Here is a 24233-nt window from a genome sequence, read left to right as displayed (position 1 = left end):
GCCAATTTGGTCGTGGCACATTTCGAGTATGAGAGAGTAATTGCAGTTAGATCAAAAGTGCCTGAGAAAAATGCAAGTACTTTCGCAGATTACCCGAAGTTGCGATAGTGAAGGTATGATCACAGAAAAGCAGACATAACACTCTTAAAACGTTCATCAAAATCGTTTTTAACGGTCAATTTAAATGTTTCTTAGTTGGTAGTACTGCCATTTGTGGTGCACATTCCCTAGCGTTTGACGTTTACACACTACAACCATCTGTTGAGTGTATTGCGCATCAAAGTATATACGACAGATGGCGGTAGGGTTTACAATTATAAATGTTCAATGTGTTGTGTCTGCTTGTCTGTGATATAACATTGAGGTAACGTTAGGATAAATTCAAAACATTGAGAAATATTACACATCACTTTCAGAAATACTTCACTTCGCAACCGATGAACCATTCTGACGGCCATACGAGTACCCAAGTAACCATATAGTCGCAATATAGCTTGTATATTCTTACTTTGCTTGAGTATGGTTAGTTGGGGAATCTGATGAAACTGTCACTTCTTGAAACTGATCCCTTTCGTATTTCTTTCATTCTCCTTTCGCAAACGGAGCGCTCGATGGACCAGTGAATTTGGACGTGAGCCTCGTCCCAGATCACCATGGCAATTCAAACCGACATCAAACCGACCAAAAAATGCGGAATCATATTAGAACCAACCAACCAAGGACGGTCTACGGAAGGAAATTGCCGGTGAAGCACGGAATGAAATACGAAGCGTTAGAGAAAAAGTCGGCGGAAGAGCAGAATATGGTGAGAGCTTTCCATTTATTTAAAAAAAAAATATCAAAAGTACACTAAATACATGCCAGGGTTGAAAAGAATATTTTCGAACCTGGAAGTGTGTATGTATCACCAATATCCATTTGATAACGGTGATGCATACATGCGGGGCTTATTGTGAGTGAAAGTAACCTCGGAATGGGCGTGACTCTCCAGACATTCTGAAATGGGTTGCTGGATCTGCAATAGAGCTATCACCTTCTAACTCCCGGACTAAAGCTGTCTACAATGACCATAAATGCGACATTGTAGAGAGAGTTCTTCCATAATAACACTGCCGGCCAGTGGGGGTTAGAGGGAATACACACACACACACACAAATATTACCAATGCGTGAATGAATTGGCAATATTTTGGTGGAAAAGTATTGAAATATGTATCCAGATCTCATTCATAATTGGTAATTTAATTAGTAATTTACTGTTTTGTAGGAAGATGTCTTTCGTACGCATACCAAAACACGATTATTTAATGATTGTAGGGACAGCCATTGTTGCATGACGTGCCGTATCACCTTAATGACGACTTGGCACTCGAGACCACCCTATTATACACACCATGGCAGAGAAATTTCAAAATGCTTTTCCATTTGCAAATCTGGCAACCCTGGCACCGCCAAACAGCTGATGTTTTTTTTTAATACGCATAAAAGTCCAGATCAACGCAAAATAAGTCACAAAAACATTGCAATTTCACCATCATCGTAATTTGTTTGGTAAGATCCTACTCTTGAAACTTTAGCGGCTACAGAATACTTAACAAAACCATTTCTGCAGATGAATGATGCTTGCATTTCAATCTCTCCGTAACGTTGGTGCGAGAGCACCCACCGCCGGTGCCGTCACAACCAGTCGTCATTTTTGGGGATGGATCAATATGATGTTCAACCGGGTGGACACCGCTCGACTCAAGGTGGTCGGTCCTGACCGTCTGTGCGCCGAATGGCTTCTCCGAAATGGTGCCAGAGCAAAGTTTGTCAACGTTCCCCACCAGCAGATCAACTACAATATGCTTCCGAACGAAAGTGTACCGGTGTTGATGGAAGAGCTGGACGGAACGGATTCCGGAATCATGCACATTGGATTCGACCATCTAAAGGGACTGACACGGCTAAAGAAGGTGAAGCTGCATAATTGTGTATACCTAGAGGATGAGGCCTTGGCTAAGCTCGAGTTCGTTGCCGGTACGCTGGAAGAGTTGGAAATTTCAAACTGCAAGAACATCACCGACTACGGATTACTCAATTTGAGACACTTGAAGAAACTTAAGCAACTCAGCACGCACAATTTGCCGTATGTGAAGGACCTACCGAAGGTCGAACAACGGTTGAAAGAGTCATTGCCGGACTGTAGTATGGATCTGAAGCCGTAGAGGTGAACCACGAACGATGCTGTACTCTTGTCGTAATGAGCATAATTGTCCCACGGTCCATAAGGATTGCATTATAGACTTCTAGTCATACGTTTTGTTCCTGAATAAAGATCTTATTTCAGTAATACGTTGTTTTTGCAAAGTTTGTTTGGATTGTTCACTCCGGCAGTTATAAATTAGCAAACATAACGGTTTGTTTACTTACCAAACTATCTTCTGTAGGTGCTTTTATTACAAATACAAATCGTAAAACTTCACGCAATCAAACGTTCAAATCTACCAGTGTAGATTCTTTTACGGAGCCTTGGGCTTCTGCTGTAGCTGATGCTGCTGTACAACGGCACCGCTTGTAATCGTCTTCGGCGCAGATGACATCACGACGGTCGTCAAAGGTGCCACTGAGCCAGCCGTTGAGCTAGACTGTGGCATAATGTTAACCTTCCGAACCGTGATGTTGCGGTTCAGAATGGCCGGTTTCCGATTGGTGAATTGTGCCAGAGAATTGGTCTTGATGAGAATGGTGTTCGTTCCGGGGACACCGGGTGTCAACTGCGCCGAGGAGCTACCCGACGGTGTGACGCCGCCGGCGACGGACGCGACCTTGGTGGGAATTGTCACGTTGGAGCTGATTATCGGTCGGATTTGGGTTTCACCAACGCGTACGAAGTTTTTCATCGTGGTTGTTTTGCTAGGATCTACATTGATGATGACGGGTTGGAATCTTTGCTGAGATGGAGTGGTTGGGCCGCCGGTTGCCGGCTTGACGACGGTGTTGTTGAGGATTTCGATCTTTTGATTGGATAGGATTTGACCGAGGGTTTTAGGGACCGTGCCGGTGGTGGACGTTGAAGCTTTGCTAAGCGGATTGGAGATGACCACTTTGGCGTACTTGAGACCACCGGTCGAGGTGATAGAGGTGGATTTGCTGAGAGCCGCAGATGAGAGCACGTTGGCCGGGACTTGTTTCATGTTGCTCTTGTTGATGACTACCACTTTGTTTGGTTTCATTGATGGCTGGAGCGTGATGAGGCGGTTCATCGATTCTGTTCTCATGACGGAAGTGTTGGTTATGGCCGGGCCGATAGTTATGATGTTTGGAGTGGTTTTCGGGACGTCGGTGGACTTTTGCGGTGATCCATCCTGGATATTGCCATCGTTATCGGCAAATACGATGGGAATGTCGAATATGTTCGTATTGGACAGATCTGGAGTGGGAGGAGATTTGATGGTTTTCATCGGTGGTACACTGACCGTGGGTGTGGGAACGCCACCAGAACTGCGGACGATCGTGAACTTGGTAGGACTGAACGACTGGTGCTGCGTGATTGTTGTGTGAGGGGGCGTTTGTTTTACCAGTGGACTGGGTGTCGAAGTGATGCTGGGAGGCTTCGGGATCACCGATACAACTGGTTTGGGCGATGACTTTAGGGTCACGAATTTCTGTGTCGATCCAGATGGCTTCAGCTGAATAAACTGGTTCGCAGGGATGACCTTGATGTCGGAGGATGTTGCCACCGTAGAAGCAGGTTGGATCTGCGACTGGGATTGGTTTAGCAAATCTCGTTTGATCATCGGGAGCACTATGGGGGAACTAGCCATACCGGACACAACTTGCGAGCTGGTTGAATGACGAATTTCCAGATTGTTGCCGCTGGTTATCTGGTAGTTGGTCATCGTTGGTGCTGATTTATTAACAATTGGCCCAGCAGTCTGAAATAATGGGAATTTTGTAGAGCTGTTGTTGAAGTTACTGAATACAACCGATCCACATACCGTAGCGGGAAGAATGCTTTGAATGGCCGCATCCAGAGCTTGTTGATTTTGATGTAGTAGCATTTTATCCGCACGGGACTGTTTCTGCGATTTGGGAGTTTTTCTCTGAGCTGAAGGGGTCTGCTGTCTATTGGTCCTGGCATTTTTCGCGGTATCGTTGATAGCATCAGCGGATTGACTCATCTTACGCTTTCGATTATAAGCAGTAGTAGCAGCGGCAGCTGCAGAAGGGACGTCTCTACCACCTGGAACAGCCGGAATTGGTGGAGGTCCTCCGGTAGCCGCCAAATTGCTGCTATTGTTGGACAACAGCAAGTTTGACTTTTGCCCGTTCGGGTCCTTGATGGTTTGCTTTGGTCGGGGTGGATTCAGCAGGCAGTTTGTGGCAAATTCGGCCACTTCGTCCATCACCATGTTGTCCACCATCGATTGGGTTACGCCTTCGATTTTGCGTTTGGACTTGCACACCCGCAGGCAATCATCGGCCGATCCGACGACCACCAGCGACGTTTGAGCGATCATTCGCTCCCGAAGGAATTCGATCTCCTCTTGGCTGTAATGAGATTGGGCTCAATGCATTATCTAGACTCGAACAACTCGACAGTAAGCATGCATAAGGGCGTATACGCGATGATCGATTCTCTTCATCGATTTTCTCTTTGCATTACTGCAGCTAAGCGAAACAATTTTCTAGAATTTGTTCAATGCAGAGTTGTAACAGGTTGCATTGGCTATTAAAAAGCATCAGCAAACTCACCGAGAAACGTTAAATCTAGCGAATTATTAATAAAAGAGAAAATCGACGAAGAGAATCGATCATCGCGTTTACGCTCTTATGTATGCTCACTGTCGAATTATTCTCATCCAATTGAAAAGCGCCTATCAGCTTTTGTTTGTAATTACACAATAAATAAATAAATAAAAAAAAGCCGATAGGCCTTTTTCAATTGTGGATCGAGAATCGATTCTTACCTGGATCTGGCCGACATCTGTCCGATGACAAACAGCACCGGTGCCGTGATGTCTGTGATGTGGTCATCCGGCGCACCCCTCGTTCCGTTCACCGTATTGAAGGCGAATCCTAAGCAGACAATGCAGCTGACCGCTTCGACCAGACCGATCTGAATGGCGAGTGCCGCACCGGTATTGAATCCCACCAGAATAATCGGCCGGTTCGGAGCTTCCTGACGAACTTCCTGGATCTTGGCCCGTGTCACTGCCACCATCTGTTCCGATACGTTTTGTATCGATTGCTTCAGCACGGCATTGCCCTGCGGAGGCATGGTAATCGGGATAACTGAAGCCATGGTGGCAAAAAGTGAGTACCATTTCTGCACACGGGTACTCGGCGATGTCATGTTCGGCCCGGAAGGTACCACTACGATGTACGGTTGTCCGGGCAGCTTCCTGTTCTTGTGGGCAACGATCGGTTCCCAGGGTTTCTTAAGAACCGGACCGACCAATTCCTGGCTGATGTTCAGTGGCCTTCCGTAAATCATTTTGTCCACCAAATTTGGCAGTTTCGCTTTCAACGTTTGTAGAATGTCGATGTAGGCTGCCAGATATGTCGGAGGTAAGCTATCCACCAACAATCCGTGGATCCATTGCGTCAGTCGAGGATCCCACGAAACGCTTGCCAGAGCTTGCCGGAGACGGCCCACGGACTTGTCGATGACCATGCGCCGATGGACCGGTTCGTGTTGTTTGTCGGCAATCGTCAACCTTGCCAACCGATCCATGTCCAGCAGTTTGGTTATCTTACTGAACAGTCGAATCTGTTGAACGGACCAACCGATTCTAGAAGATACAATTTATTTAATCATAACTTCCAATGATAGGATAATGCCTCACAAACAAAAAACTTACTTGTTGATCTTCTCTTCCCAGTCGAAATCCTCGGAGTTCAAGTTGCGCACCTGTCGGGCTACATTTTCGCTCTCCATCATAGCGATCTTGGCGCTTTCCTCATTGTAAGACGGAATCGGCGGGTTGTAAGATTCCTCCAGGTCGATCCGCTCGTCGTGGCTGTGCGTATGGCAAGACGGGCACTGCGGAGGCCGGTGTACCATCAGTGCCCGCGTCGCAAGCGTCTGGCCGGTCTCCATTGGGGGCCGGAAATCACGAGAATAACTGTGTTCCATTGCTTGCTGTGAGGTGGTAAAGACGATTCCAATTGGAATCGCTCACTTGAGGTTAGGTTGTTTTTGTTTTGATCAGGTAGCGTAGTCCAAATGAGTGAAAACTCAAGTTTTTCGTAAAATTGATAATTTCCCCGGAAATACAAAAAAATTAACACTCACAATATGGATTTTATCGACTTTTTCACTCTGCCCTTTCCTTCCAAGAGGAAGGGCAATTTCCTATTGATACTGTTGGTAGCAGCTGTTGGTGTGATGGAAAACTAAAAACAACGATTGCATCATACTAATTACGGTGCCAAGCGAAGCAGAAACAGAAACAACTGAAGGTAGCGAAACAGATCCTCGGATTTTTGCATGAATATCACAGTTTTAACTACGATTTTCACTGATTTAACACCGATTTTTCCAAACACTCGTGAGAAATGCGGATGGCGTCATTTACAAAATCCGATCAAGTTTTTCCACGACTGACAGCGGTGATGCCAGTTTGTTTGTTCCTAGGCTGTGAAATATTTCAAATTACCGTCGAACAGTTCGGTAAAATCGGTACAATCCACTGGAATTTTTGACAGCACTTTGTTTACTTTTGTTATGCGTGCGCATGCAGTCATCGAACCAAAACATTGGAAGCACGAGCTCGATGTGTACTCCTCTTTTTACTGCAAGATTTTAGCAATTTAATTCTAGTTTCTCGATTTTATACTGAAAATTATACATCCGCTGGCATAGTGTTCTCCTTAAGTCACAGGCATGGAATCAACCGTCAAAATTAAGCATGAACCGGGTCTGAAATCGAAACGGGCGAATGCTACGGTTCCAGCTGCGGTAGCTGCAGCGGAAATTCCTGCCACTGCCACCGTCAAAACCGAGCGTCTCTCGTCGTTCCGAGTGCCACGGGATCTTACCCTGGGTGGATTAGCCAATGGTCGAACCATCAAGTCAGCCCCCAACAAGAAAGTCTACACACCCAACCTGAATGCCGTTCGAAACAAGGACACGTAAGTAGCCCTTCATTCAATTCCCCTACATCAAAATAATCCGGTTTCAAATCGCACTCTCACCCCGTTCTAGCAATGTCAAAACCGCTTCCGTCGGACCGAAGCAACGTGTCAAATCGGAACGGAAGGACAAAGATTCCAAGGCCGGCGGCAGGGGCAAGGGCTCGTTGATTCAAACGGCAGGCATTTTCTCCGAGGGCCTGGCCCAGCGCACCCTGCAACAGCGATCCAAGTACGACAAATACAACAGCTCTTCGAAGGAACCGGGAGAAGCCATCCGGAGGCCGGTCTACCGAACCGAAATCAAAGTCGATCCCGAGGAAGAGCGGAAACGGATTTCCGATCTCTTCGGGGACGCCGAAGAGAGCGAACTACCCTCGGAGGATGCGAAAAAGCTCGACAGTGAAATTACCATGCCAGTCAAATTGGAAAATTGTATGTATCAGTATTTAGCTATTCAAACTAACGGGGTTCTACGGTACCCGATATTAATTCAGCAAAAAATAATAACCGCTTATTTCAGTGGACTACAAATTTAAGGCGCTGAAGCCCGAGGTCAAAGACGAAACGCCAAAACCCGAAGCTGGAGAGCTGCTCGAATCAATCAAAGACAACGGCAATCAAAACAACTTCTTCCTACTGCAGCTACCGGACGCACTACCCGGTAAAACGGACACGGAAGTCCGGAAAACGGAATCATCTGGCGGTGAAGAAGAACCCAAGGCGGAACCACCTCGCTGCACAGTGCGGGAACTGGAAGAAGGATACATAGGCAAAGTACTTCGATATCGATCGGGTAAAGTCAAGCTGCTTCTGGGGAGTACGGTATTCGATCTGACCATGGGCATGGACAGTGGATTCCTACAGGAGCTAGTATCGGTCAGTACCAACACGGAGGAACGCAGCGGGAACATCGTCAACCTGGCCGCTATCAAATCCAAGCTAAATGCCTCACCCAATTGGGAACATTTGTTCGAAAAGTGATATTCACAAGTAAATTGTTAAAAGCCAATACCTTTTCTAGCATATGACTTTATTTAACTCGACTGTAACAACGACCCTCCTCGTCCAACCTATTCATTTTTCGTCTCCTGGCTCTGACGATCCTCGGTCCGGTGAATATTTCCATTCAAATCGATTGCAAAATTATAGCTTATCGGTTGCACCAAAGCCATTTCGATCGCCTTTTCAATATTATCCCTGGTAATGTATGCCTTGGACAGTTCCTTCTCCAGACGAACCCGTTCTTCCACTCGTTCGCGATTTTCCTGCTCCCGCTGTTCCTTGGCTACCAACCTCTCCAGGATATAATTCCTCCGCTGTTCCCGTTCCTCAGCCAAACGCTTGTCACGCACCTCACCCACCTTTCGGTTCCAATCTTCGTTGATCCGCTGAACCTCTTCCCATTCTGCAGCTTCCTCTTCTGGTGTTTGAATAACCACACCTGCTCGGGACACCAGCTTCGAAGCTTCGACCTCGTCCATCAGAAACCGACGTACCGCCTTCATCTGAGTGTGATAGTTGTTGTGCAGCCGCTTCAGTTCGGCTACTTCGTCCGCTATCTGTTGTTTCCGCTCCGGTACGCGAAACAGTTTGCTTTTGGCAGTACCAAGCCAGCGGGGCTTCCGGTGGTGGCGCACTGTTGTGTACTGTAGTAGCATCCGCGTAGGCTGTTGCTGAGCGTTCAGGATGCACTTGGATGCCAGTAATCCGGCGGCACTGGTGATACCGGACATTTTGGATGGATTTTTTTCTTGGTTGAAACACTAAATTGCGATTAAATAATCCAATATTTTGAAACTATTCGTCCGACCATCGCTATCGTGCGTGAAAATGAGACCGCATCCGTGACGCAATCGACGTCAAAAAATGACAGATGAACCATTTTACCGCACACGGAGTGCGTTCACAAAAGTTATTTAACATAAATCAGTGCCAACATTTCAAAGGGGCGTAATTGCTTTTGTAAACAATGGCTTTAGCCGTCAATTTCTCGCGAATGAAATCTCACCCCTCCAAAATATCAATGCTAGCTGGTAGAAGAAACATTCCTCTACCAGTTGGTGTCATTATTTTTCATGGGTGAGCTTCTATTCGCGAGAAATCGACGGCCAAAGCCATTGTTTACAAATGCAATTACGCCCCTTTGAAATATTGGCACTGAAATATCCGCTCGTTTGAGGCTGGGGGGGGGGGGGTTGGGGACGTGTTGTCAAATCAGCCTACTGATCATTCTTGTATGAAACTGGTTCCAAACGTAAACAAACGCTGTAGGATTCTTATGGCTTGTTTACGTTTGGAACCAGCTATGCGAGGTAGGCGACGATTGTTCGTATTTGACAGCCACCTCCCCCCTAGCCTCCCCCCTTGGTTTGAGGTTACTCAAAGCTGTGAAGAAAACGATTCAGTTTTGTTAAAACTGTACCGACTCTAAAAACATATCAGGCATAACATTTGATAACGGCACAAAAGCATTTGTAAACAAACTTTTTAAGGCCCTTTACACGCGAAGTACGCGCACGCAAACCAATAACATCATCGGATAGCGGCAACTGTCTCCTTTACCAAAGTGGTATTGGTTTGCGTAGGCGTACTTTGGTTCGCTTGTAAAGGGCCTTAGAAAGTTTGTTTACAAATGCTTTTGTGCCGTTATCAAATGTTAGGCCTGATATAACAACGCCGACAAACCGACATGAAACTGCCCAAACGCAATGACAGCGGAAGCGGAACGGCAGCAGCAGCGGCAGCGGCAGCGGAAAAGCCCGATCTGAGTAAGCCTACTTGTCGTCTCAACGCTTGCAAATTTAAATGGTTATAGCCGTATAAGAGCTACCTCATGTTAGACGAAAATAATTCATAAGTCGCGCTTATGAAATTCATATGTGTCGTTCATAAGTCGAGCCTTATAAAATTCTTAAGTCTATTTGCCTCAGTGTAACGGTGGATTCAAATGTGCAGCGATCCCATCTGTCAAAACCATAGAATTTTTTTTATCTATTTAAAAAATAATTAGACTGGAATAGATTAGACACGAACCATCTCATATGTTTTGCATGCGTGTTCGTGGATAGGATACACATTTTTCGCGACAACGGCGGCAGATGTCAGTTTTGTGCTATGATCAGAAATTTGATGGTATTTACTTTGTGCACAGCAAAAAAAAATGTAATATCGATCAATGTAATTCAAGGTGATATATGAAATAATGATGTAATAGCAAAAAGCAGATACATCAATGGATGTAATTTTGTTCGCAAAATCGATGTACATCGTACAACCATAGAGGTAACTCTAAGACCAGCAGGTCCCGAAGAAACGTGCTCAACTTTTTGGCTCAGCTCTGGTACCATAGAGGTAACTCTAAGACCACTGGGTCCCGAAGAAAATCATTATTATTTTTGGCTCACTCAGTACCAGAACAACGGTCCCAAGCAGTCCCAAGCTATTTCACTCACCCCTGCATGTTCTGCATGAATCCACACACCCCTGATGTTATCTGTCAAACTTTCAAAGCGAATCAAAACAAAAATAGTGTAGTAATAGAATTTCAACTAGAATAGGGTACGTTAATCGTTTGCTTGGGACCAATAGGCTACTAAAGTGGTGAGCCAATTTAAAATCGTTAGTTTCGTATTGATTGTTGCTGGTACTCTCTTCGGTCCCAAGCTAATCGATTCACCCCTCGAAACATGGGAAAATCCACTAACCCCTCATTTTATCTGTCAAACATTCATAGCTAATCAAAACAAACATTGCGTAGTACTAGAATTTCGACTAGAATGGGGTACGTTAATCGTTTGCTTGGGACCAATAGGCTAGTCAAGCAGTGAGCCAATTTAAAATCGTTAGTTGCGTATTGATTGTTGGTACAACGTTATATTACACAACCGATGGATTGACCTGGTTGCAGCAGTTTGGATGTAATATTCAACAACATTTTTTTCTGTGTATGGTCATTCATGTCGGTTTGTCGGTGATAACAAGTTGTATTGTCTGGTCTCATAAATTTTACGCTTACCTTTTACCATAGGCGAATCCAATAGAAACTAATAGCATAGAGGTAACTCTAAGACCACTGCACGGAAAGAAATCTCTTTATACCTTTTTGGCAAATTTCCATTGCTGATTATTCATAAAATATATAAGTCAACTAATAAGCAGACGCCTTGCAAAAAGTTAATAAAAATCATGTGTCAAATTAAATGTATAAACGGTCACACATACCTTTTATGCATTCTAATAGGGCCTATGTGGTTCGTCTTATGGAATGTATAAGGCTGATGCTTTGGCAAAAATGTATAAGTGAAACACATGAATTAACTAATTGATTTTCGTTTCGTGTGGGTCCCGAAGAAAATCATTATTATTTTTGGCTCACTCAGTACCAGAACAACGGTCCCAAGCAGTCCCAAGCTATTTCACTCACCCCTGCATGTTCTGCATGAATCCACACACCCCTGATGTTATCTGTCACACTTTCATAGCGAATCAAAACAAACATAGTGTAGTAATAGAATTTCAACTAGAATAGGGTACGTTAATCGTTTGCTTGGGACCAATAGGCTACTAAAGTGGTGAGCCAATTTAAAATCGTTAGTTTCGTATTGATTGTTGCTAATAGTACTTTCAGACTATAGAGTTATAACACAAACGAAGTTACAGACGACTTTCTCCGAAGAAATTAATTAAAATAATGTGGTTCTCTGTAATAGAATTCTAGTCCACCTTCCGCTCCTCACCGCCAGGTTCGCTAGTATTTTTGTTTTGAATTAATTCAAGTTGGTTTTGTGTGCAATGATCTGGCAACTCGCGTTCTCGCTCGCATTGACGGGGTGCTGTTTTCTCACTCATCGAAGGAAATTTTGATTAGAGTGAGAAAGTAAGAAATAGTCAGTGCGGGAGCCGTGTGCGTTACTATAGGTGCGGCAGAAGGAATGTAGTCGACTCTTTCGTTCTTACGCATGATTCAACGTTACGTCACACTAGATTATGCATAAGAACGTTGTGATAATGAAAGAGCTGACTTGTTTCCTGCTGCCTCATCAATCACATTGATCACAGCACTTGCGATTCTCCATCGGCTCGTCTCGCTGCGCGTATGTGTTTCGCGAAAATATTAATTTCAGGAAAAAAAAAATTATAACAAAAAAGTGAATATCTTCCGAATCCTGCGTAGAAGTTCCGTCTTCTCGCGTCAAGAATCCGTGGGCAGTGTCGAAATAGTGTGGCACATTCCGCTGCCTTAAGTCGCTGGAAGCACACGCGTTTCGAATCTTAACTATCCCCCTTATTCTGCGAGTCACGTGACTCTCTGTCACCGGTGAGGTGACAATTGTCACCTCGTGTGAGGTGACTCTCCATGCAAATCAAATGGAGAGTCACCTCACACGAGGTGACTTTTGTCACCTCACCGGTGAGAGAGAGTCACGTGACTCGCAGAATAGGGGGGTATATCCCATCCGCTGACTCCGGAGAAGTTACGAAGTGAAAAATCTCTTGTGTGAATATTTTCCATCTTTCGTCTCGCTACGTTTCTTCCCACTGTATACCTCTGCTCATAGTTCCGTTCAGTTGGCAAGTCAAAAAACCATTCTATCAGTATTTCACGGAATCATCTTAAAATCAGCTTAAAATCGGGAAACGAACGGCCGTAAAACCATATTGACAGACGGTAGCATTTAGCCGTTCCCGAAAGCAGCAGGTCAACTTCCGTGAAGGCCACTAAAAGGAACAATCTAGTCGCCGCACTTCATTCTGCGGAACTTCTCTGTCGTTCTGGACGGCAGACGACACTATTTGGAGCACCAGAAGTAAGCGTCTATCCAAATAATGGCTCTCAGTCAGACGTCGGTGGTGAGTCACTATTTTTTGATACTTATATTACTGTTCTTATCCGACTTCCGTAGAGTAATTCGTAAACTGCAACAAGGTCGAACAGTAGCATAGAATAGCTTAGCTGTTCGTCCATGCTTCTGAGTTGAAACATATGTTTCATACTTGAAAGATGGAAACCTATTCTGCCGATAATAGCATAGCTGTCCCATATGAATAGGAAATTAAGCAAAGATCGGACCTATATACGATTATGAGCAGAATTCTAAATCAGTAGGTAGATCATTTAGGTAATTCACTGGTCGCTTTGTGTCTTAAAATAAATCCGGGACGTCTCTCAGAGCTCAAAATTGTAGCATGTTATTCGTTAGGCACTTATATGTACAGTATCTGCTAAATGTTGTGCTAATCTCAGTATCACCTGAGTGTTAACGGGGAGTGCATTTTCTTCTAAGTTTTATCAAAACAGACGTTACCTGTTACCAGCGTAGAAAAAGTAACAGACATGAAGAGAGAAAACCGCAGTCCCCACACATGGATTCTCACACATTATTTTTCTGTGACCGCAGTTATTCGATCTGCTGTTTGATTAGATTTTTTTTTCACATGGATTAGGAGAACCTATTAACATAGTACACTTAAATAGGCTCTGGTAATGTTACGGTAGTGTAAATGTTTACGATGTGGATATGGAAATAAGTTATCCATTAGAATCGATTGTAAACTACCTGCATTTTACACTGTGACGTTACATGTTTTGTTCAGAAAATTTCGCGGAAAACGCCAAAACTAGGTTGTCCCATCCATAAGAGCCTACGGAGAAATAAAATTTTCAATAGCGTTTTTTCTGATAGGTATGCTTTTATGGACAGTCTAGTATTTATTCTATTTGATAGGGGTTATTCAACTTCGGAAGGGAAGTAAAGCCGTTGGTCCCCGGTTCATGAGTTGATGGGTCGATAGGTAGAGTCCAAGTGTGGGAGCTGCCTCTCTGGCTTCAGTAGCATTCGTACTCAGGCTGTGTTCCATTTGGCGAATTTTCACTTAAACTTGACAGATGGAAAATTTCCAAATTAGCCTGCTATTCCAGCAGACTTATATCTGACAGACAAGGAATCAATTTTGACACACACCTTCTCGAAAATTGGCCGATCAACAACAGAGGGATTTTCGAACATTATAATTTAGTTTCGAAGTGTCAAATTTAAGTGAAAATTCACCAAATGGACCACAGCCTCAGTACAGAAAACAAGATCGATGGAAAACCAATGAAGGTAACATAAAAAAGAGGGTTATTTCTACTGATTTTTCGTGAAGTTGAGTGGAAGTTTGTTTTTTTTACATTTACGGCAAAAAACTTAACTGAAATATGAGCTGACATCTCCTAAAATAGTTTAAAAAGTTGATCTGTTTCTATGTTGAGTAGGGTGATTCAAGTTTATATGACGGATTACAACCCCCTGATCTTTCGATCTGTTTTAAGGTTATCAACAACTGAAAATGAGTAACACTATTCAGTTGCTTGTCAAAAAATCCAAAATTGCTCAATTTTTTCCAAACCTTAGATCGGAAAAACTATGCAGAACAATAAAGTAATGAAATTGGGTTGTTAGCGGAATGCTTAAATAAAACAGCACACCTTTTTTTTTGCTCTTTTATATGCAGAACAACCATAATAGAATGTGTATGGTTCAGGGTGTCATCCGAACAATTTGTGGAATCATTCTATCATATGTGTTATCATTCGAGTATGGTAATTTTTTATTTTATGGAAGGTCGTAAATTGATTCGACTTCTATGCAAAAAGTTATTTTTATCTGGCAGAGACAATGATGGGAGCCAATTCAACTTATCACTTGCGGGAGCCAATCGAGCATTACTGTTTCTTTTTAGATCGAATGTGGTTGAAATATTGTGCTCGTGACAAAGATTAAATCGACGCGCTCTTCTTAAACAAACCATCCCGTGGAAAGCTTAACATGTATTGCGAATTTCGTTATTCATTTTGTTGGATCATATTGTAGGAAGGAGATTCCTCTAAGTGCCTCTGCTTACGGGCCCGTCCAACCCTTTTTGGCCCTTCATACAGCAGTATGTTGAATTCAGAATGATGATGGAATTTGATCTTGCTGTTGAGTGGAGCCGCATGTAGGGCAAGACCCAACTAGGATGGTGGCTACTTACATACATACATACATACAATATTTATTTCCTGGGGATAAAAATAAAATTGTGTGGAGCAGAATGCAGAATAATTATCCTGAGAAATTCCAAAATGGCTTCTGAGAATCGAGATTTTTCTTTTTTGATGTAGAGAAAAGTTGATCTGAGTAGCCACTTTCGAAAGCAATGTTTTAATTTCCAGAAATCCTGAGGGAGATTTGTGTTTCCTGAAGAAAAAAAAACTAGCATTTTTAAGGGAAGTGGCGTCCCTCCTCCTTGAGTTTCTTACTATCGCACTACAATTATTCCTCTATATTTTCTTTTAGAATTAACCACCGACACCACCATCATCTACGTGTTCCGGCCAGTGGGTCGATACCCGGTTCGCACATGCCATTGCAGAGTTATGAGGAAATTCTATCACTATGGCGGCGGAATCGGATCAAAACACGCATCCATCCGTTCCATCGCATGAACGTGAGTAAAACGGTGTCTATTGGTTATTGTGTCATAAAGTGGATATCTGGCCGTATGATGGAATAATGAATGTTGATTTGAGAGGAATCACAATCTTTTAGAAAATATGTGTAATAGCTTTCATTGGTATCGGCCCACCAATTTTTTTTTCAGTTTTCACTTCAAAGATAAAAAAAACAATTCGGCTAAGAAAGACTCCGCAGTATAGTTGCTATATTTATAGTCTGGCGATCTATCAAAAAGCGGAACCAATTCAATATATTGTAGACCAACAATTGAAAAGGTACTATCAACTTTTATAAACAAAACTTTGATTATTCTTTAACCTGAACGTTGGTGGGCGGGCCTAATTTTATGCTTCATAGTGGGGTGTTGGAGATGGTTGGTTTAGGTCCGGCATCGTTGGCTTATGCCGTGGCAGAATAGCATGCGATGAGTATTACTGAGCTTCCCCTCTCTGATGAACCTTTGCATGTGAGAACCAAAGTTCTAGCCTGAAGTGATATTATCACACCTGTGACTCCTTTTTTAAGAGCTACGTCGTAGTTCGCTTACGTGTAGGTACTGACGTTGGGTGCGATACTGTATTTCCAAACCATTTCATCGCGAGGAACGTATTGCCCTACTATCAAAGTAACATAGTGTGTAAATGTACGCATTTCGCTTGAAGTAGCTTTGATAATAACTGCTTTTCGTTTTACTTTGCTGTTATATGCTTCTGTAATATCAGGCATTCGCTTTAGAGCTGTATCCAGGCAAGTATTAGCAATATTTTTTTTACGAGGGTTAAGTTCGTTCAAGGTGAAGAAATTTTTTATATAAATACAGTAATTCAAAACTTCTGACAATCCGTATTTACAAATCCCTGTGCTGTATAAGTCGTGCATGGCATCTACACTTTTATTCTCGACTGCGTGGAAAGATGACAAATCATTAACGTCTTAAACGTCACTTATGTTGATTGTCCTGTGTCTGTTTTTTTTTAATTTTAGAATATTCCAATTTACTCCAATGGTGAAAAACAATTCCATACTATTGGAATGTTTAGAAAATTCTTTCCATACAAAACATGCCAGACGGTACCGCGTTTCTCGAACGTTTAGCACCCGACAGATGATAGCATCAGCATCAACGTATAAAACGTTAAGAGCAGAAAATGTACTATGTCTGCCTCACCCAAAAACTATTATGAGATGGCATCGAAACATAAGCAATCTTCCAGGATTCAACAAAGAAATATTGAACTGTATAAAAAAAGCTGCGGAAAACATGGCAGAAAAGGATAAAGTAGTCGCTATCCTTATTGACGGTATGTCTATTAAAGCTCATTTAGACTATCACGCGATATCAGATAGGATGCATGGTTTTCCTGATGATGGGAAATTAAATTTGTTTGAAAACAACATCACTGACCATTTGGCAAACGAAGCTATTGTTGTAATGATCCGTAGTGTATATTCTAAGTATAAACAAGTAAGGCAATACTAATTTCTGCACGATTTATACATTTTTTTTAATAAAAAGAACATTGAAACTTTGTTATTGAAACAATCGCCCAGTATTATTAGCAGCACAGTTTCGTGGCCACCAGAGTAGGGTAAACGTTGTTATAGTTGCGGTACGCTAGAAACTTTTGGTTCCTATTATAGTTGATTATGAAAACTGATTAGTAACTATACTGTCGTGAAACTCATAACTTTTTTGCTTGATTTCCTATGTATATGTGACAGTGATGCTTTTAACGGTAGTATAGGAATGGTACATTTCTTAAGTACCGCAACTATAATGCTGGTGGACGCATAACTGTCCCATGTTTCAAAACATAAATCTCGAAGAAAAAAAAAATTAAGTCGATTTGTCCCATTTTAAAAATGACCGCAATTTAGAGCAATTCAAAATCAATAAATTAAATTAACGTAAAAAAATAATTGTTCTCTAAACATAGCTTTCACAATCAAAAGCACCTAGCTGTGATGATCGGTTCTCTTCATTGGGTTTCTTTTTAAAAATTTTCCAGTGGGACAACATTGCGTCCAATATTTCAAGTGGGACAAATCGACTAGGCATTTTATCGATTTGTTCTAGCATAAACAGCATGTGTATATGTAATATTCCAAAACTGCATATCAAATCATGGCGTTAAGCATTAAAACTTCAATTTTTTTGAAAAGTCACATGGAACAGTTCTGCGTCTACCGGAAGCCTTCACCTTATGTAAATGAATCCTATAAGCATAGACAAATAGACATAACATATTGAATATTTCTCACTGTAAAACATTGTCACTAAAACATTACCGCCATCTGTTGAGTACACTGTGACGGGCAGTACGCTGAACAGATGGCGATAGTGTGTAAAAGTCAAACTCAAGGGAATTGACTATGCGCGCCTCAGATGGCTTTACTACCAACTACGATACTTTTAAATTGATCGTTAGATGCTTGTTCGATTAACAACTTGCGAGTGTTATGTCTGTTTGTCTGTGCTATAAGGCTGTTCACGAGACAGTTGCGATCAGCTGACTTTTTTGTTTACCAAGAACTTTTGACAGATCACAGTAGAACTGGCAGTTTATTCTCATATGAATTTCTGCTTTGTTTATGTTTACCTTCAGCACCATTAACACCAGAGCACTCACACACTCTAGATTCCTAGCTGTCAGTTCCACTTAGAAATGTCTCTTGAAAGTATGCAAAAATGATATTTTTCAAAAATAATGGTACATTTGATGAAATTATACGCTGGGAAATATTTGAAAATAATGTTACGTAATTTTAAAGCAAGTTAAAGTCAATGTTGCCAAAATGGCTTTTGGCAACATGAAAATTTGAATTTTGTTTATATATTCTTAAATACCATTATTTTCGCAGTTTTTGAACAGGATTCACTAAGGTCGCATTGATTCTTATTGTTAAGTCATTTTAACACTCAACTTTGACACGTTGAAAAAGGTCTCCATTTTTTAAACATAGATGAAAAATTTGCGTTGCCAAAACGAGATTTTACTGTATTCTAATCTAAATATGTATTTATTAAAGAGCTTGAATTCATAAAAGACGACATCTTATCCATTTGACAGGTCTTCTGCTCGATGGGAATAAATCAGGCATAACATTTGATAACGGCACAAAAGCATTTGTAAACAAACTTTCTAAGGCCCTTTACACGCAAACCAAAGTACGCCCACGCATACCAATACCACTTTCGGAAAGGTGATAGTTGCCCCTATCCGATGATGTTGTTGGTTTGCGTGGGCGTACTTTGGTTCGCGTGTAAACGGCCTTAGAAAGTTTGTTTACAAATGCTTTTGTGCCGTTATCAAATGTTATGCCTGAAATTTTCCTATGACTTTGACAGATAATCGATTGTTCCAATTTTGACAAGTCGTCTCTTTATAAATTCAGGCTCTTTAGTATTTATTATAATATTTGGATTTGGTGTATCGTAAGGTCACAGTTGCGTTGCCAAAACGAGATCTCACTGTAGTAATAGTATTAGTAATAGTAGTATTAGTAATAGTAGTATTAATAATAGTAGTATTAGTAATAGTAGTATTAGTAATAATAATATTAGTAATAGTAGTATTAGTAGTAGTAGTATTAGTAGTAGTAGTAGTAGAATGTAGTAAGTCATCAAATCGATTGTACAATATTTCGTAGTAACCCTTTTCGTAGAATAGTCCATATTTAAAATGATCAATATTTTAGGTCATCGGCTACTTTCTAGCACATGGGACACTCGGAAGTGGAAGACAAAAAGATATAATAACGGAAGCAATTGTGTCATTGAAAGGAGTAGGATTAGTCCCTGTTGTAGTTATCATGGACCAGCATCCCACAAATGTGAAGATGGCACATGAATTGGGGGTAACTGCGAAAGAACCTACTTTTAAAGTTGACGACAGTACAGTCGTACTTCTGTACGATACACCCCATTTATTTAAATCAATACGCAACAATTTACTGGTGAAAAATATACTACTAAACAACAAAATTGTATCATTCAAATACATAAGAGATCTGTACAAATCTGACCTGTCAAGGATTCCACGCTTGGCACCACACCTTACAAAAAAGGCCGTATATCCTAACACGTTCGAAAGGATGAATGTAAAATTAGCAACGCGCACTCTTAGTCGAACGACAGCCAAAGCGATAGAAACAAACATTTCGTTGGGATCGATGCCGGTTGACTCTTTAGGAACATCTGAATTTATAAACGACATTGACCAACTTTTCGATATATTCAACTCTCGGTTTATTAATGAAACCGGAAAGGTAATTCTTCTTACAATATTAAGCTAATGTCAGTACTTACATATATATCTTTCAATTTTAGCCTTTTCGTTCAGCTATTACTGGTACGAGTGAGCATTGGTCTGTTTTAGATAAAATGCTGAATCAGCTGCAGCAGATGGTATTCATTCCACAATCCTGCTTTAATTCACATAAGGTAAATCAAATTTTACAATAATTTTGTCCATTTTCTTCAAAATGTAAATGATTTCTTGAAGTAATGAAATTGGGTTGTTAGCGGAATGCTTTAATAAAACAGCAAAAAAGGTTATCTTCCATTTAATTCCACTTAATTAATTTTGGTATCCATGACAGATACGTATTTCGACTGTAGTCGAAATACGTATCTGTCATGGATACCAAAATTAATTAAGTGGAATTAAATGGAAGATAACCTTTTTTGCTGTTTTATTAAAGCATTCCGCTAACAACCCAATTTCATTACTTCATTATGATGGCTACCAAGCCTTTGGGATTTTCCTTATTAGAGAGTTGAATAGATTTTTCTCCTTTAGCTTACTTAAATCTTTGGTTTTAATTAGTTAGGTAGGTTCCGATTCAACACATTGTAGTTTCATTTATATACCTGTGATCTTGACTTTTATACCTAGGGGATGAGTACTTAAGGGGGTTAGATTTTGATAAGTTCTTTAGTGGGAATGGCACTGATGAAGACTGCACATTGTAGTCGAAATACGTATCTGTCATGGATACCAAAATTAATTAAGTGGAATTAAATGGAAGATAACCTTTTTTTGCTGTTTTATTAATGATTTCTTTTTTTCGCATTCACCTTATTTCATTCATTCATGAAATCAGTTGGAATCAATATTTATGAGATCATATATTCTATAATTTGTCCATTGTTACATCATACTGCAATACGTCTGTCTCTGCTTATTGAGAGACCTTTGATGCTTTATAAGAAAAAACAATCTGTATAGTTTTTTTATAAAGATATGTTGAATATCAGGGGTGACATTTGATAATGGCACAAAAGCTTTTGCAAACAAAAGTTGTAAGGCCCCTTACACGTGAACCGAACAACGCCCACGTAAACCAACAACATCATCGGCTGGAGGAAATTTTCCCCTTTCGAATAATTGTATTTGTCAATCAGATGAGAAAAATTGTTAAATTATGCTGATAACGATTCTTGTGAGCAGTATGCGCTCACCAGCATGTTAATCAGCACAACAAACCTTTTTTAAACCCTGCTACCACACACTATTTTATTCAAAACAGTCTAGGTAAATACTCTGCGTGGGAAAATCAACCATAAAAGCTTTCAATTATTTTAAAATAATCATAATGCTTAACCCTTAAATGTACAATGTTTGAAAACAACACTGCGGAAAAAAATTAAATTTGTTTTTTAGCTAGATCATTTATTTGAAAGGATCAATTAGTTTTTCATTGTTTGTAACTTTTAAAAATCAGAAAGTGTGAAATTAATCCATTTTGAAACGTTTTCCATTTTTTTTAACCCTTGTACATTTAAAAGTTAAGATGCCGGACTACACCCCTCCCGTTCCCCAACGTGCACTTAAGTTGTGTGATTAGATGTGTTGAAATACAAATTACTTTTAGGCGCGAAACAGCTCACAAAACATGAACTCGATTCAAAGAAATCCACCTTGTGTCAACGGGTTGATACATAATATCTATGGACTAAAAAAGTTATGGATAGTTCTATCCGAAGAACACTCGTTTAACTTCTTGCGAACCAACAAGTTAAATCAAGATCCACTCGAGAACGAGTTTTCGTGCGTAAGGCGGGCCTGCGGTAACAACGATACGCCATACGCTCAGCAATTTGGAACTGCTCTAAAATATAGGAACTGCTCTAAAATAACAAACACGAATTGTGAAGACGACAACCACGTACCTATAGCGTGTAATGAATCTGACCAAAACGATCTTCTTGAAAACGACCCTTTGGAAGGATGTGATGAATTTGTATTACGGCCGCAGATTTTTTAGGGAACCATGAGACAAATTTACTCATCGCTGAGTTCCTGTACTTTTGACGATTATGAGTGAACTAAACTCAAATTTGGGTCGTCCTCATTCGCCGTGTATAAAGCTTTCATATAGTTAAAATCAATAAAGAACATTTTTATCGTTGAGGTCAAGGTTCAGATCCATAAATCAACAGTAGAATGTAGTAAGTCATCAAATCGATTGTACAATATTTCGTAGTAACCCTTTTCGTAGAATAGTCCATATTTAAAATGATCAATATTTTAGGTCATCGGCTACTTTCTAGCACATGGGACACTCGGAAGTGGAAGACAAAAAGATATAATAACGGAAGCAATTGTGTCATTGAAAGGAGTAGGATTAGTCCCTGTTGTAGTTATCATGGACCAGCATCCCACAAATGTGAAGATGGCACATGAATTGGGGGTAACTGCGAAAGAACCTACTTTTAAAGTTGACGACAGTACAGTCGTACTTCTGTACGATACACCCCATTTATTTAAATCAATACGCAACAATTTACTGGTGAAAAATATACTACTAAACAACAAAATTGTATCATTCAAATACATAAGAGATCTGTACAAATCTGACCTGTCAAGGATTCCACGCTTGGCACCACACCTTACAAAAAAGGCCGTATATCCTAACACGTTCGAAAGGATGAATGTAAAATTAGCAACGCGCACTCTTAGTCGAACGACAGCCAAAGCGATAGAAACAAACATTTCGTTGGGATCGATGCCGGTTGACTCTTTAGGAACATCTGAATTTATAAACGACATTGACCAACTTTTCGATATATTCAACTCTCGGTTTATTAATGAAACCGGAAAGGTAATTCTTCTTACAATATTAAGCTAATGTCAGTACTTACATATATATCTTTCAATTTTATTTTAGTACGAGTGAGCATTGGTCTGTTTTAGATAAAATGCTGAATCAGCTGCAGCAGATGGTATTCATTCCACAATCCTGCTTTAATTCACATAAGGTAAATCAAATTTTACAATAATTTTGTCCATTTTCTTCAAAATGTAAATGATTTCTTGAAGTAATGAAATTGGGTTGTTAGCGGAATGCTTTAATAAAACAGCAAAAAAGGTTATCTTCCATTTAATTCCACTTAATTAATTTTGGTATCCATGACAGATACGTATTTCGACTGTAGTCGAAATACGTATCTGTCATGGATACCAAAATTAATTAAGTGGAATTAAATGGAAGATAACCTTTTTTGCTGTTTTATTAAAGCATTCCGCTAACAACCCAATTTCATTACTTCATTATGATGGCTACCAAGCCTTTGGGATTTTCCTTATTAGAGAGTTGAATAGATTTTTCTCCTTTAGCTTACTTAAATCTTTGGTTTTAATTAGTTAGGTAGGTTCCGATTCAACACATTGTAGTTTCATTTATATACCTGTGATCTTGACTTTTATACCTAGGGGATGAGTACTTAAGGGGGTTAGATTTTGATAAGTTCTTTAGTGGGAATGGCACTGATGAAGACTGCACATTGTAGTCGAAATACGTATCTGTCATGGATACCAAAATTAATTAAGTGGAATTAAATGGAAGATAACCTTTTTTGCTGTTTTATTAATGATTTCTTTTTTTCGCATTCACCTTATTTCATTCATTCATGAAATCAGTTGGAATCAATATTTATGAGATCATATATTCTATAATTTGTCCATTGTTACATCATACTGCAATACGTCTGTCTCTGCTTATTGAGAGACCTTTGATGCTTTATAAGAAAAAACAATCTGTATAGTTTTTTTTATAAAGATATGTTGAATATCAGGGGTGACATTTGATAATGGCACAAAAGCTTTTGCAAACAAAAGTTGTAAGGCCCCTTACACGTGAACCGAACAACGCCCACGTAAACCAACAACATCATCGGCTGGAGGAAATTTTCCCCTTTCGAATAATTGTATTTGTCAATCAGATGAGAAAAATTGTTAAATTATGCTGATAACGATTCTTGTGAGCAGTATGCGCTCACCAGCATGTTAATCAGCACAACAAACCTTTTTTAAACCCTGCTACCACACACTATTTTATTCAAAACAGTCTAGGTAAATACTCTGCGTGGGAAAATCAACCATAAAAGCTTTCAATTATTTTAAAATAATCATAATGCTTAACCCTTAAATGTACAATGTTTGAAAACAACACTGCGGAAAAAAATTAAATTTGTTTTTTAGCTAGATCATTTATTTGAAAGGATCAATTAGTTTTTCATTGTTTGTAACTTTTAAAAATCAGAAAGTGTGAAATTAATCCATTTTGAAACGTTTTCCATTTTTTTTAACCCTTGTACATTTAAAAGTTAAGATGCCGGACTACACCCCTC

The 24233-nt window shown here is 40.5% G+C and overlaps 4 protein-coding genes across 5 annotated transcripts; 2 read left to right on the top strand and 2 right to left on the bottom strand.

Annotated features, from left to right (window-relative positions):
• Positions 1-1531: 1531 nt before the first annotated feature.
• On the top strand, positions 1532-2258 carry LOC135713442 (ATP synthase subunit s, mitochondrial). The gene is made up of 2 exons (XM_065236556.1): positions 1532-1550; positions 1612-2258. Exon 2 carries the CDS (start codon positions 1616-1618, stop codon positions 2204-2206), a length of 591 nt encoding a protein of 196 aa, XP_065092628.1. The 5' UTR covers positions 1532-1550; positions 1612-1615; the 3' UTR covers positions 2207-2258.
• A 171-nt stretch (positions 2259-2429) lies between these two features.
• Positions 2430-6556, bottom strand: LOC135713441 (KAT8 regulatory NSL complex subunit 3-like). Of its 2 annotated transcripts, XM_065236555.1 has the most exons (5): positions 6280-6556; positions 5846-6126; positions 4952-5776; positions 3980-4532; positions 2431-3916 (listed from the first exon to the last, which is right to left on the bottom strand). In XM_065236555.1, the coding sequence occupies exons 2-5, from the start codon at positions 6118-6120 to the stop codon at positions 2501-2503; spliced, it is 3069 nt and encodes a 1022-aa protein (XP_065092627.1). In that variant the 5' UTR covers positions 6121-6126; positions 6280-6556; the 3' UTR covers positions 2431-2500. The 2 variants fall into 2 exon arrangements, with proteins under 2 accessions (XP_065092626.1, XP_065092627.1); XM_065236554.1 differs by having other exon boundaries at positions 2430-4532.
• Positions 6557-6736: 180 nt separating this feature from the next.
• On the top strand, positions 6737-8130 carry RpIIIC53 (RNA polymerase III subunit C53). Its single transcript, XM_065236547.1, has 3 exons — positions 6737-7118; positions 7192-7553; positions 7642-8130. Exons 1-3 carry the CDS (start codon positions 6871-6873, stop codon positions 8100-8102), a joined length of 1071 nt encoding a protein of 356 aa, XP_065092619.1. The 5' UTR covers positions 6737-6870; the 3' UTR covers positions 8103-8130.
• Positions 8131-8154: 24 nt separating this feature from the next.
• On the bottom strand, positions 8155-8961 carry mRpS26 (mitochondrial ribosomal protein S26). The gene has a single exon (XM_065236548.1). The coding sequence runs from the start codon at positions 8852-8854 to the stop codon at positions 8192-8194; it is 663 nt and encodes a 220-aa protein (XP_065092620.1). The 5' UTR covers positions 8855-8961; the 3' UTR covers positions 8155-8191.
• Between the last annotated feature and the right edge of the window lie 15272 nt (positions 8962-24233).

This window comes from Ochlerotatus camptorhynchus, unplaced genomic scaffold (genome assembly GCF_037179485.1).
Source record: "Ochlerotatus camptorhynchus isolate MF236.1 unplaced genomic scaffold, CSIRO-AGI_Acam_v1.1 ptg000556l, whole genome shotgun sequence".
Taxonomy (NCBI): Eukaryota; Metazoa; Arthropoda; class Insecta; order Diptera; family Culicidae; genus Ochlerotatus; species Ochlerotatus camptorhynchus.
Note: the sequence above shows the minus strand (reverse complement) of the source record. Positions and strands in the feature narration are given on the sequence as shown.

Bases quoted from the DNA above. Each gene is read 5' to 3' on its own strand.
- LOC135713442 (XM_065236556.1), top strand. From the start codon at position 1,616: ATGATGCTTGCATTTCAATCTCTCCGTAACGTTGGTGCGAGAGCACCC.
- mRpS26 (XM_065236548.1), bottom strand. From the start codon at position 8,854: ATGTCCGGTATCACCAGTGCCGCCGGATTACTGGCATCCAAGTGCATC.
- RpIIIC53 (XM_065236547.1), top strand. From the start codon at position 6,871: ATGGAATCAACCGTCAAAATTAAGCATGAACCGGGTCTGAAATCGAAA. The intron at 7,119-7,191 runs GTAAGTAGCCCT...ACCCCGTTCTAG, and splicing joins GCCGTTCGAAACAAGGACAC to CAATGTCAAAACCGCTTCCG. The intron at 7,554-7,641 runs GTATGTATCAGT...CGCTTATTTCAG, and splicing joins GCCAGTCAAATTGGAAAATT to TGGACTACAAATTTAAGGCG.
- LOC135713441 (XM_065236554.1), bottom strand. From the start codon at position 6,120: ATGGAACACAGTTATTCTCGTGATTTCCGGCCCCCAATGGAGACCGGC. The intron at 5,777-5,845 runs GTAAGTTTTTTG...TGTATCTTCTAG, and splicing joins TGGGAAGAGAAGATCAACAA to AATCGGTTGGTCCGTTCAAC. The intron at 4,533-4,951 runs GTAAGAATCGAT...ATCTCATTACAG, and splicing joins CAGATGTCGGCCAGATCCAG to CCAAGAGGAGATCGAATTCC.